We start from the raw sequence: 14,643 nt of genomic DNA, 5'->3' as shown, positions 1-14,643 counted from the left end.
CGTTTAGCTAAAATGTGGCATGTTCTCTTTATTTGCCTACTAATGTCATTTTTTCCATATGGCATTCAAATTCTTGGGGAAGAGTGTAGAACTGTAATAATTATGTCCCTAAAAAGATGGTATTAAAATTCTTTTCTGAACTTTGCAGTTTCTACTTATTGAATATTTCTAGTATCCTCATTTATTTATGACGCCACTGGGAAGACCTGAACAGAGCTTAAAATGTCTTTTTCCTAACTTTAAGAAGAATTATTCTCAGCATTCCAGCAAGTCCAGTATAGAGATCTTCTTTCCCTGAAAGTTCCTTTGTCTCTTTAAAGTGTAAATCTTCTTTAGCAACAATTCTCTGCAAAAACCTACTTCTGTCCTTTATGACCTGAGCCAAACTTCCTTTAAAATGTAAACATTTCACTGGAAAACAGACTTATGGTCCTCTTCCTGGGCTATTATCGGGGTTACCAAAAAGATATTAACTCTGAAGTATCAGCCATCAACCCTACATACGTACACTCCAGGATATAGCCATTAGTGTACCATTACACCTTTAGGTCTATGTTTGGGAAACTTCTTGGTCCTTTTTTCAGACCTATAATTCTGCTCCTCAGGATACCTTCTCTAGTCTATAAAAACAGCTGCCCAGACATAGCTCTGTGTATCACTCTAGGGTGCCTAACATAGTAGCACCCCCAAAATCACAATTTGGGTCTCCTTTGTTCATGATACGCTGGTCATTCATTATTTATTTATTTATTTATTTATTTATTTATGATTTGTATCCCGCCCTTCCCACAAGTGGCTCAGGGCGACTCCCAACAATTAGTCAAACATAAAATTAAACAATATTTAAATATATAAACAGTTAAACATTTAAAACAGTTAAAACCTTAAAAACCAGTAAACATTCCAAAAATATATATAACAGCAGTCTGGCAAGCTACATTGAGTTTCTCATCTCAGCTAGGTGTAGGCTAGCCGGAAGAGGGTCGTCTTACAGGCCCTGCGGAACTGAACAAGGTCCCTCAGGGCCCTCACCTCCTCCGGCAGCTGATTCCACCACGTAGGGGCCATAACAGAGAAAGCCCTATCTCTAGTGGATTTTAAGTGGGCTTCTTTTGGCCCAGGGATAGTGAGAAGATTTTGGGTTCCCAACCTCAGTACTCTCTGAGGAACATGTGGGGAGAGACGGTCCTTCAGGTAGGCAGGTCCCAGGCCATATAGGGCTTTAAAGGTAATGACCAGCACCTTGTACCAAACTTGGTATATCACTGGAAGCCAGTGCAGGGTCCAAAGACCCGGCCGAATGTGTCCCCATTTTGGGAGACCCAATAACAGCCGGGCCGCGGCATTCTGCACCAGCTGCAATTTCTGAGTTCGGGACAGGGGCAGCCCCATGTAGAGGGCATTGCAGTAGACCAACCTCGAGGTGACCGTAGCATGGATCACTGTTGCTAGGTCGTTGCGCTCCAGGAAGGGGTCCAACTGCCTTGCCCATCTAAGGTGGAAGAACGCGGACTTGGCAGCGGCTGCTATCTGAGCCTCCATCTTTAGAGAAGGCTCCAATAGTACCCCCAGGCTCTTGACCCTGTCCGCCGCCGTCAGCGGTGCACCGTCAAAAACTGGTAGGGGGATTCCCCCTCCCAGCCCCCGGCGACCCAAGCAAAGGACCTCTGTCTTCGCAGGATTTAGTCTCAGTCCACTCAGTCTGAGCCACTCAGCCACGGCCTGTAGTGCCCGATCGAGGTTTTCCGGGGCGCAGACAGGCCGGCCATCCATCAGTAGATAGAGCTGGGTGTCATCAGCGTACTGGTGACACCCCAGCCCATACCTTCGGACAATCCGGGCAAGAGGCTGCATATAGATGTTAAATAACATCGGGGAGAGAACCGCCCCTTGGGGCACACCACAATCGAGTGTGCACCTCCGGGATAGCTCCCCCCCCATTGCGACCCTTTGTCCCCGACCTTCAAGGAAAGAGGAAAGCCACTGTAAGGCCAACCCCTGAATCCCCGCGTTGGCGAGGCGGCACGTCAGTAGCCGATGGTCGACCGTGTCGAACGCAGCCGACAGGTCTAACAACATCAGCACCGCCGAGCCACCCCGATCCAGATGCCGTTGAAGGTCATCTACTAGGGCAACCAACACCGTCTCCGTCCCATGACCCGGGCGAAAGCTGGACTGAAATGGGTCAAGGACGGAAGCGTCCTCCAGGAAAGTCTGTAACTGCATCGCCACTGCCCTCTCAGTAAGTTTGCCCAAAAAGGGCAGATTTGAGACCGACCGGTAATGTGCCAATTGGGCCGGGTCTAAAGATTTTTTTTTAGGAGGGGACGGACCACAGCCTCTTTGAGCGGCGTTGGAAAATGCCCTTCCGTCAGGGATCTATTTATGATATCCCGTACAGGATATCTAAGGTCCCTCTGGCAGGATTTAATAAGCCAGGAAGGGCATGGGTCCAATTTACAAGTTGTTGGGCAAGCAGATAAGAGAATCCTGTCAACTTCCTCCAGGCTGAGGGGGCTAAAACCATCCAGAATATGATCCGAAGACAGGCTCGGGGCCTTGGTTTCACTAACTGTCTTAAAACTGGCAGGGGGGTTGGGGCGGAGTGATGCAATTTTATCCGCAAAAAATTTCGCAAAAGCCTCGCAGCCTATTTCCAATTCAATAGAATTTGGTCTGCCTTGCGGCAGCGTTGTAAGTCCTCGAATTATATCAAACAGTTGTGCCGGGCGCGAAGTTGCGGACGCAAACTTAGCCGCAAAGAATGCTTTCTTTGCAAATTTGATTGCCATCTCATAGGCCTTCAAACTCTCTCTATAAGATGTTCGGGTCACTTCGTCTCGAGTACGCCGCCATTGCCTCTCCAGTCGTCTGAGTCCCCGCAGCTCCCGGTTAAACCAGGGCGACGGCTTCGAGCGGGGGCGCAGAGGGCGCCTGGGTGCGATCTCCGCGATGGCCCTGGAGAGCCCATCGTTCCAGGACTCTACCAGATCATCCAGGGAATCGCCAGAGGGCCAGGTGTCCCATAGGGCCGTTAGGAACCGTTCCGGGTTTATCAGACTACGCGGGTGAGCTAAAATACGCTCTCCGCCTAAACAGGTTTTGGGTGACACATCCATACGAGCCTTAAGGGCAAAGTGATCCGACCATGGTACTGCTTCCATTGCAATATCGGTCACTGATATTCCAGATCTCCCTTCTGCAAACTTATGCACATCTGGATGGTAAATATCACCTCATGATGATCTCTGTCTCTAAATTCCTCTGTTTCTCTGCAGCCTTGTTTGCATGTGTTATTTGATTGCTTTGGTGTGTATGTTTTTACATTTAACTAGTGTTTTTCAATAAAAACAAATTTTCTTCTCACTCGGTCCCAATCATTTCAAGGGTTTTTCTCTTTGAGACTGACGCTGGTTATATGCAGGTGTAGATCTCGCCTGTTACACCCATTTTGCCAATCTGGTCTCCCCACTAATTTCCCCATCTAAACAGAGACAGACAATTTGGGTAACACAAGTTACCACCAAATTTAAAGCCCAACAGGCAGAAATCCCCCGGATCAACGGGAAGTTTGCAAAAAGTGGACTGAATGTTGCACTTTGCAAAAAATGCATCAGGGCCACATGACCTATTCAGCTGACTGTATGATCCTCAGAGACATATTGCATGGAGCAAATAGCCTTCCCAACCCTCCCGCTCTGGCGGGGGATGCCAGGTTTTCCACCCTCTTCCCCCGCTCCCCCCAAAAACAGAAGCGGGGGGAGGGGGAGAAACGGCGGGCACCCCATCCCAGAGTGGGCGACGCTGCCATGCTGCTGCCACCCCCTCCCTCCCCGCAGCTGCTCCTCCGAGATGGGCCCAGGCTGAGCCCATCTCGGAGGAGCAGCCAAAGCAGAGAAGGGGAGGGTGGAGGCGGGCCAGGAGCATGGCGAGCCGCGAATCCAGGCCCCTCTAGGACCCGGACTCGCGGCTCGCCATGCTCCTGGCCCGCCTCCACCCCCCCATTCCAACCCAGAGGCTGAGCGGAGCGCGCGACGCTGCCGCGCCGCCCCCCCGGCAGCTGCTCCTCCGAGATGGGCCCAGGCTGAGCCCATCTTGGAGGAGCAGCCAAAGCAGAGAAGGGGAGGGTGGAGGCAGGCCAGGAGCATGGCGAGCCGCGAATCCGGGCCCCTCTAGGACCCAGACTCGCGGCTTGCCACGCTCCTGGCCCGCCTCCACCCCCCCATTCCAATGCAGAGGCGGAGCGCGGGACGCCGTCGCGACGCCCCCCCCCCCGGCAGCTGCTCCTCCGAGATGGGCCCAGCCTGAGCCCATCTCGGAGGAGCAGCCACGGCAGCGCAGCGACGCTCCCCGGCGCTGTTTCCCCCCTCCCCCTAGCTCCACCCCAGTGTCTCCTGACTCCACCCCCAAAGTCCCCAGGTATTTTAAAAATGGGACTTGGCAACCCTAGGAGCAAAGGTCAGAGGCAATGGCATCATTTACTGATGCCCCTTTGGGATACAACAGATGGTGTATTACCCAAAATTTACTCAGATCTTTCTATGGCACTATGCCATGGGGGAAACCCTAAGGATAGGTGGGGTGGGGTGGGGGGATCAGGGAAGAGGCCTGCCACTCTGCCTGCCTCACATTTCTTAACTATTTTATGTGCCACAATGTCTGGCAAATCCGTGGTAGACTTAAAGTTGCTGCAGTTCACAGGGACATGGGGACCTATGAAGGGGATATGAAACGCCTTGCTAAAGCCATCAAGGAGATAGCAGATGGTTGCTGCATTGGAGTACTGGGCGAGTAGGGGTTCCAGTTCCTGCCTTCCAACAGAAATCATAGCTTGGGCCATATGCAATAATTCAGAGCCCTCGGGGCTTGTTTGGTAGAGGAGGCGGCTGAGATCCTGGCAGCAACTGGCTCTCCATCCTTCTTACTGTTAGAGTTGGTGGAAAGTCAGGATCCCTGAAAGGGCTACTGTGAGCTCCCACCTCAAGGGCAGGATGTTCTGGACTGAGGACCAAAACATGCATCATAGTTGGGATCAACCTTGCAACATGTGTTCTGCCAGGCATGGAGTGCTGTCAAGTTATACAGCCCATGTCATGAACTCATTATCTCTCAGACACAGGGATTTGTTCTTGTGTCTATGTATGGACTTGCAAGCTCTGATCATCCTAGGAAATTATTTGATGTGGAACTTTAAAAGATAATGTGTATTTTGTAATACTTGTTACTCAATTACAATTATTTTGCAATTCATGCACAGTGGAGTTTTTTTTACCTAATTATATTCCCAGCACACATGCTGGGTGGTGTCCCTTTTGAAAGCTACTTTTGCATTGTTAGGGCACAACCAGGGCTTTAAATGGGGCTCCAGTGTCACTAGTCAAATTTTGGCACTGAGGAGATACCAACAAGAGAGCTCATAATAGTCTACATCTGGTGGATCCCCTGGCAGTACCCTGGCTTTGAGAACATTTCACATGTGTTTGGCCAGATGCCAACTGCACTCCAGATAGGCAGATAAAACCAGGCTCAAATAAACCGTGTAACCCATCATCCAATTTTGAAAAGTACAATCTACGCTGCCCTTGGAGGACCCTTTCTCTCTTGACAAGGACTTGTCTTGCCCACATCACCCTTGGGCTTAAGAAGGGTGAAGATAATGACAAAGTATCTGTCAATGACACATTCACAAAACTTACACGGTGAATGAATACCAGACGGGTCCTCGAACTTGCTGTAAGGTGAAGGGGCAGGAGCCCCATGCAGGCTCTCTGCTCCCGAAACACTAGCAGTACTGTGATTGCCCTCTGCCCTGCATTTCCTAATCCAAGGTGAAAGCTCTGGAATATGTGCACCCACCTTCCAATACTTCCCATCCATGAGTGCAGAGTCCTCATCTAAGCATGGCTCATCTAAGCTGCTGCTGCTGGATACATCACAAGACCACACTGACTTTCTGAATCTATGTTACCTGGCCCATCTCTTGCCTTCCCTTTGTGGGGACTCCAGAGTAGCTTCTCTGGATATGCTGGTTCAGCTGGTGAACATGGCCTCCTCCTTCTCCTGGGAGACAGGTCAGTGCAGGGTTCAGAGTGATAAGCTATGGTGCCTGGCACACCCAAACACTACCTCCAGTTACTCTTGGACCCGTTATTGTGAAGGTCCTCACAGACTCTGTCCTCTGCTAAAGAAGGCCATATTGATGGGTAATCAAGCCCACTTGAACTCCAGTCGACTCAGAAATTATAGCAGGCAAATTGCAGGTTGCTACAGGGATACCACTGGCGTTATTGTGTTTAAAAGTACTGACTGGCACATCACCAGTCAGCTGCAGCCTCCAGAGCACATGGTTGCCAACCAGCTGGAGCAGTCATTTAAATCTTATCCACACTGCTGAAAGAAAAGGGTATCCCTTTTTTAAGTAGCAACCCAGTGAACCACCAGTCAGCTGTAGCACAGAGGATGTAGCTGTGAATTAGACAGTGGCCCTTTAAATCAAGCTCTGTGCCATTTAAAGGACCCAGGTAGTCCGCTCAGCCATAGTTCAGAGTTAACTAGCTGAAGGGGGTGGGGCTCCACCCCACCCCTGAGGAGAGCCCAACAGGCTGACAAAGCCAAGCCAGTTCAGCTCATGGTTGCCCTGCCCCCTCCAAACCTCATAGTGCTGCTGAAAAGCCTTCTCATCCTCCCCCCAATCAGCCATGGCACCCAGGTGAGTCCACACTGTGCTTATTGGGTCTACAGGTTTTTATGTGCAAACAAGCATACACATTCTCACAAATGCACACAGTGATCGTGTAGACTTTAAGTTATTTGACGTTGAGCAAACCAAATGCAAACCACTGAACTAGTGCCTCTGATCTGCTAGATTTATGTACAAAGATGACCTTGTTTGTTTTTTTAGTCAATTCAAAAAAAGTGGCAGTATGATTTCATAATTTCCATCCACAGGGAACTTAACTCGGTCAAAAGTGTGAAGGTTAAAACAAAGCAAAGTTGATACCTAATACTTTGGGCAAATATCAGATACTAGATGGAGGGAAAAAAGATGGCAAGGAAACTATGGGCATAATGGGTAGTTCTGGCACTTGCCTTGGCAAACCTTCTGAGCTCTACATCCATCTGATCCATACTAATCTCTCTCCAAGGGCTTTTCGTCCAATCATTAATGGTACTCTGAAAGTGGAGGAACACAGAAAAAATGTCAATGAAATTTGATGGAGGCAAGTATCTGTAAAAAAAAATCCTGGACTGATATTAGAGGTAAAACTAACTATAGGGTTGGTGGGGTTTTTTTTTATATACTGGTAATATTTTCTTTTTTTTTTTTTTAGAGAGAAATATAATTGTTATTATAAATTCAAAAATACAGCAGAAAGACAGTAAGGACTTTTTATACAAATAAGTATGGTACAAAACTTCATACAGATGACATCCATATATAACAATTCTTTTTCTCTTTGTCCTTGAAAATATAACATTAATATACTTAAAAATATCAGTTTGGCATAAAATGGGTTTGTTGGTAATATTTTATTGTCTACAAGATATTCTACTACTGGGTACTACAGAGCTTGGAATGATTTCCGATATTGATCTAAATTAATTATGAGCAAGTGACTAGTAATCTTACTATATATAAAAAAATCCCAAAGTTTATGTTGCCACATGGTGATTGCAGGAGATGAGTTTTGAGCTATTAGTATTCGTGCAATAGCTAAGAGATATGAAATTAGTTTAGTTTTGTTGCCAGAGGGATGTGACCAGTTAAAAAGCAAAGCAATTTCCAGCTGTGCTGGGACCTTGCATCCAGTGATTACATAAATATGATTAAATACTTGTGACCAGAATTTCTGAATTAATGGACAGTACCACCAAGAATATATAAAATCTCCCACAAAGCCACATTTTCCCCAACAAGTAGCATTGTGCTTCAGTGAGATGTGAATCAGTCGTGTTGGAGGTAAGTACCATCTGTGCAACACTTTAAAGGAATTGAATGGAATAATGAAGATTGGTGATGACAAATTTGGTGAATTATATACGTCTTCCCAATCTAAATCCTGTATATGATCCTGACATTCCTTTTGCCATATCAACTGAGTTGTAAGATTTGTATACAAATTCATTGCAATCAAAATTTTGTAAAGTTTTGATATAAGGCCTTGTATTAATCCAGAGACTTTGTGTTGAGTAAAATTTTAAAGTGAGTCAGGGAAAGATTAAAATTCTGTTTATGTTTAAAGGTGTTTAACAAATGAGCTGTTTGAAGGTATCTGAATCACAGAATGTCTTCATCCAATTTTTTTTCTGTTTTAGTCAAAGGATTACCTTTTCCCAACAAAACAATTATCTGAGTAAGCCCAGTCTCTCCATTTAGCATAAGCTGAAAATTCGTGTCCTGGTGGAAACCATTGCTGATTTTAAAAGGTGGTTAGCAACAAATTTGGTGCTACTAAATGAGGCCTATATTTGTCACAGATTTTCAAAGAATTTCTAAGACATTCAAGTGCTCCATAAGTACTAAGTCTAAATTTTCCCAGAGACCATATTATTTCTGAGAAAGATAAAGGATATGCATAGACTTCTATATTTTGCCAACTTGAAGAAATAAATCAGAGGCCATTCTAATTACATTAGCTAAATTTACAGCTTCATAATAATTAAATTTGGAAAGTCTAAACCTCCTGTTATGGAGGATCTATATAAAATTGAAGATTTTATTCTTGGAGTTGCATAAAACCAGAAAAACTCAATAAAAGCCCTTTGCCAAATTTAGAGCATTTTAGGACTGATTTCAATCAGAAGGACTCAAGATAAAAACAGAAATTTAGGTAGTAAAAAACTTTTTATCGTGCTTAACCTGTCTTTCTAATTCTTGAAAAAGATTTAAAAAATATGAGATAACAAATCTTCTAAGACTGGTGGGATGATTTTCCATTTATAAGGATATATCTGTATGATTCTATTCCTAAATGCAGGAGAGCCCCAAACTGGAACTATATAGGATTATTCAAATTAAGTTTTAGACCAGAAATATTCTCAATTGTTGAAAAGATATCTTGTAATTTAACTAATGAAATTTCAGAAATGACAGAAAAATAATTAAATCATTGGCACATAGCCTTACAGTGCAAATTTGTCTTCCTATCCGAATCCCAGTGAGTTGAGGTTCAGTTCTTAAAAGCATAGCAAGTGGTTCAATCACCAGTGCACACAGTAGCAGTGTCATTGGACATCCTTGTCTAATGCCTCTACCTGATCAAATAGTTCCTGTCAAAAAATTATTTAATTGGATCCTAGCCATAGGTGAAGTATACAAAATGTCAATTGCTCTTAGTAATTTCATTTCAGACAATAACTTTAGTAAATATGGTATTTCAATACTAACAAATGCTTTCTCTAAATCAACTGAAACTAAAATTGACTCTTTTTGATTTATTTACAATAGGTAATAACATCTAAAGTTCGTCTTATATTATCCATCATTGATTCAGTATAAAGTCTGTGTGGTCTGGTTCAATATAGTTAGCTATTATTTATTGAAGTCTATTTAGGATAGTTTTAGCAAAGATCTTTTCATCACAATTTAATAACGCAATAGGGCGATACAAAGTTGGATCTTCTGAATCTTTGCTTTCCTGCGGAATAGACATTAATGTAGCTTCACTACATATAGGAGACTATAACAGCGCGCCTCGTGGTCTCACTGGATCGCTTCTATATGCAGCTTATGGCTACCCCAGCCCCTCTTCAGTTACAGTTCTTTCTTTTGAAATTTTACCTCACGGCTATGGAACTCAGGGGGTGGGTATAATATGGATTTCTCACTACTAGTCTCTTCGGGGGGGTTGTTTTGCTTTCAGATGGATATAAACTCAGTTTGTAGGGGACCCCAGCAGCTTTGATAGTTTTCCCAATACACTGGCACCAGAGAACTTTAAAGTAAACCACAGAAATTTATTAATGTACACACACCGTCTTCAACTGGGGAATGGGAAATATATACATGGGCTATATTGTATCTCAAGCAGTTAACCGTTTCTTCGTAGTTCAGGCTTTATAATATCAATTGCACTTAGGTCTCTCAGATTCACAGTTCATATAGATTCACTCTCCAACACTATTCTGGGTTGGCCTCTTGGGTATAATGTGCCAAGTCCCTTAAGTTGACTGGTGTCTCTTCTCCCAGCCCTTCAGACTTCTAGACCCACATCTTTCCCTCAACCACCTCTTTAGCTCTTAAGAGAAGTGTCTCTGTCCCTGTGACCTCTCAGGTCTTTTACTGTGATTCTCCTTTAGTCACACACAGCCCCTTGGCTGTCTAAATAGAGTGAACAGTGAGCTTTGCTTCTCTCGAAGACTCTCCTCAGCTCCTGTCTCAGCTCCTTCTCAGACCAACTGCTCTCTTCAGCAGTCTCCCTCAGACTCCGTCTGACACTAACTGCCCTCAGCCATTAGCTGTCAATCACCTCTGAGAGTTCCGAGCACTCTGGCCCCCACCCTCAGGTCATCTGACGCAGGCTCTATGCGTCCTTAGTTTTCTTGTTAACCCGTTCATTACCGTCACAGAGACATTTTCACTTTTTTCATTGTATGATTACAAACTTTTGCGAGTGGAGTCTTTAGAATATGTCCAAAACATTTATAAAACTCTTCTTGAAACAATCAGTGCCTGAGGCAGTGTTCGGCTTCAACTGTCAAATTGCCTCATGAACCTCTTCTTTTAATTTTTTTTATTCATTAAGGAAGAATGTATCTGTTAGAGTTGTTTAGTTATATTATTCTCAACTTTTGTATTAAATCTGAGGATTAGATTATCTATATAATTTACTATAATATTCGGCAAAGCATTTACCTATATCTGGAGTATGTGTTTTCTTTTCATTAACATTCAGAATCATGCACATTGCCACACAAATGTCACACAAATGATACTTACTAAGCAAATAATGTAATTTTGATTTCTTATATCTCTTTTCCAATTTCCAGTTGGTGCACCCAGACTTGTCTAATGCATAATCCACAAACATATTGAAATCACTGCCGATAATTAAATGAACCTCCTGGTATTTTGTGAGTTTAGCTAAAACATTATCTAAGAATTGCCACTGTTGGGAGTTAGGCTCATATATAGTTTCCAATGTAACCAATACCCCATCTAATTTACCTTTAATGAACATGAAACGCCCCTGAGGATCACTACACTTGTCTATGAATTGAAAGTTAAACGTTTTTGCCAATAATATGGCTACCCCTCGTGATTTAGAGGAACCATGGGCATAACATTGCTGATTGTACTGTGCTGATTGAACTATATGAGAATCATTCTGTTGAATTTCTTGCATTAAAGTAATATCCGATTTAGATTTCATTATAAAAGCAGTCATATACTTTTATTTAATTCAGTTATTAAGATCTCTAGCATTTACAGAATGAACTGCACAGCCATCCACGTTGATGTTAATCAAATTAAACCTAAGAACATCAAAGTTTAAACGTAGGTCAACTGTCCAACAGTTTAGGTTGAGTATGTGATCACCTCTCACCTAAGTCAAAACATTCTAAATTCTTATTACTACTTCTTATTCAACCACTAGTCTTCTTGTATAGAAATTGCTATCACAAAACCAATAAAAGAATTTAACCTTAACCTTCTTAACTTCCCCCCTCCAATATCTATACTTAATCACTTATATTTAACCTAATATAATGGACTTTATAATTAATTAAATTACTTATTTCCCCTATGAACTAAGAAAATTTAAAGTAAATAGATAATAAAAGTTTTTTTCTTCTTCTTTCCACTTCTTATATAAATATTTTTGTTCCGTTCTGTTCTGTCGCATTTTAAATCAAACAGGCACTACCAAATGTATTCTTGGGCAGCGATAAGGAATACCTTATCTCCTGGAGATAAAACACTAGTGAGAGCTTTCTTAAAATTAAGAAAATCCTACCTCACTCCTGCTCCCCTTCCCAGTTATACAAGCATAAACTTGTGCAGCAAAATACATAAGAAAACATAACATATCAATATTTGAAACCATCTTTCAAGTCAGAGACTTTTGTCTGGAGTCATATTATTATTGTCCTTTTCTGATATCAGTGGAAAGATATGTTTTCTTTTCAAGGATTTTTTATCTTGTTCTTGTTCCATGGGTCTATCCTGTAACAAAGCTTTTATAAGAGCTGAGTCACTATCTTCGTTCCAGGCATATAGATGTTGGCCTTGGTAAAATACATAAAGTTTCCCTGATGATAGCCATCTACAGCAGGGGTGGCCAACGGTAGCTCTCCAGATGTTTTTTGCCTACAACTCCCATCAGCCCCAGCCAGCATGGCTAATGGCTGAGGCTGATGGGAGTTGTAGGCAAAAACATCTGGAGAGCTACCGTTGGCCACCCCTGATCTACAGCACTGGGAGATCTCTTGCAATTTCGTGGTAGTTGGTATCAGCTTTCTTCTTATTGCAATAGCCTCTTTTGGTAAGTCTAAAAAGACTTGTACATCAATACCCACAAAATTAAAAGTACCAGAGTTTTTCAATACCAGCACAATCATTTTCCTTATACAGGCATCAAGTATTGTGAGAAGAATTATATATCTTGGAAACTGTTTTTGGAGTGAGGGAACCAAGACAATAGCCATTGCTAAAATATGAGAAGATCTCATCCTCCAGGTTTAAGGTTGTCCCAATCCATGATGCCATGAACTGTCCCAATTCATAGCCTTCTTCCATTCCTTCTCTAATCCCTCTGAATTTCAAATTAGCTTGTTTAATTTCAGTCTCCACCATTAACAATATATCCTTAATATTAGATTGTTCTCGCTGCAAAGCCCTGGTTTCTTGTTGTATTGTAATGCCTAAGTCCATGGCTGTATCTGCTTTCTGGGTCACTTTTAAAATGGAGACTGTGATTTCATCAAGTGGAAGGGTTAGTGTGGCAAATCGATCATGGATACCGTTCTCCATGTACTTTAAATTTTAATAAACAAGAATGCACTTGCTGTGTATCAGTCTGCTCCACAGATTTGGTGACTGCCATTTTGTAATCGCTCAGTGTCAGCGTGGTTTTGTTTTTGTCGGCTTGAAATAATTCCTTGACAGATTTAGAATGCTTTGTAAGGGTGTAGCCTTAATTCCACTATTTTCCCACATAATTTGGAACTGATTAAAGAGGGCACAAATGCTTTTTCGAGGGGAAGGGAGATGCGGAGATCCGAGCTTTAGCAAGAGGCGTCCTCCATGTTTGGCGGTGATACTTTTTCAATTATATTTTTAATGTGTACATTTCATAAAACTTGACAATTTCTGGGTAAGGGTCTGCTTGGCTGGAAATCTCACAGCTTCGACTCACTCCATGGCACAATACTGTATTTCTATTAACATAAATAGCTGCTTAGGATGAGAATAGTCTTGCAAGAACTGACATGCCAAGACTATTTCTTCTGCTCCTCCCCTTTTCTCTCCTTCCCATACCCCCTCCAAGGGTGCTTTTGAGTTTACTGCAGAAAGGAGTGAGATTTAAACAAATACAGGTATTAAGGCAAAATGTGTCCTATCCTTGGGCTGACATACATGTTGGCGCCAATATAAAAGTATGACTGCTGGTGGTGGAGGAAACTGCCACCATGCCACAGCCAACTTACAACAATCTAATAACGTTTTCAAGGCAAGAGACAAACCAGTTGTCATGGGTGCTGGGGACCCTGCAGAGGAAGTTGAGCCTGCAGAAGAAACTGTGCCCCTGCCACCTGCACCAGTGCCCCTGCCTCCTGCTGGAGAAGATCCCAGCCCCCCTGCCTCACCCTCTCGGGTGGCGCGTGTGCGTGATCGCCTCCGTCAGGACCTCAGGGATCGGAGGAGGGCGGCACGCTCACAAGCAAGATGCTCCCTGAGCCCTGAGTTTTGAGAGGATTCTGGCCCTTCTAAGAGCAAGGATGCTTGAGTTGTAACAGGATCCTGGCTGCCTCTCTGAGCCAGCAATTAGCCCAAATGGACAACAGCCAGCAGAGGGCTATATAGCTGTAGGCTTTGGGAGGAGGCTTTGTGGAAGCAACTAGTCATCTCCCTGACATTCTAGCAGCCACTCCGGCTTGACTTTGGTTTCTGGACTCCCTGACTTTGGCTTGTGACTTCTGGACTCCCTGACCTCGGCTTCTGGACCTCGGACCTGCGATACTTGTACAGTGATTCGGATTTGGCGCCTCGGACCCTCCTGCTTACTGACTACAGACCTCGGACTGCCCCTGGAGTTTGCCTGACCCGGCCCCAGCCGTGACACCAGTTGCCATTGCCTGCCTCTGTGCAGCAACCCTGGACTTCCTTTTTGGTCTCCTATCCAAGTACTAATCAGGGCCAATCCTCCTTAACTTCCAAGAACTGATGAGACTGGGCTAGCCTGGGTCATCCACATCAGGGTATAAGGTATGGCTGCCATTTATAATTAATCTGTGGTTTAGCTATATCCACTCCACCCCTCACTTCAATGTTTTTGTTTTTTTACTTTTTTAACTTTATGGTTTGGAGAGTTTTTTCCACTCTTTCCCTCATATATTGAAAAACATTTTCACCATATTTCCTTTGTTCAAGAGTATTTTACCTGCATTCCAATTTTAAAAGTCAATGTATTCTTTTAAACT

At 43.7% G+C, this 14,643-nt stretch overlaps 1 protein-coding gene across 1 annotated transcript in view; it reads right to left on the bottom strand.

Annotated features, from left to right (window-relative positions):
• DNAH11 (dynein axonemal heavy chain 11) overlaps positions 1-14,643 on the bottom strand; it is a 279,382-nt gene that overhangs the window by 202,755 nt on the left and 61,984 nt on the right. Inside the window, exon 22 of the mRNA XM_060247705.1 lies at positions 7,090-7,173. Coding sequence (XP_060103688.1) covers positions 7,090-7,173 — 84 coding nt within the window. The remainder of the gene's footprint in view (positions 1-7,089; positions 7,174-14,643) is intronic.

The sequence above is a fragment of the Heteronotia binoei genome, chromosome 10 (genome assembly GCF_032191835.1).
Source record: "Heteronotia binoei isolate CCM8104 ecotype False Entrance Well chromosome 10, APGP_CSIRO_Hbin_v1, whole genome shotgun sequence".
NCBI lineage: Eukaryota > Metazoa > Chordata > Lepidosauria > Squamata > Gekkonidae > Heteronotia > Heteronotia binoei.
Note: the sequence above shows the minus strand (reverse complement) of the source record. Positions and strands in the feature narration are given on the sequence as shown.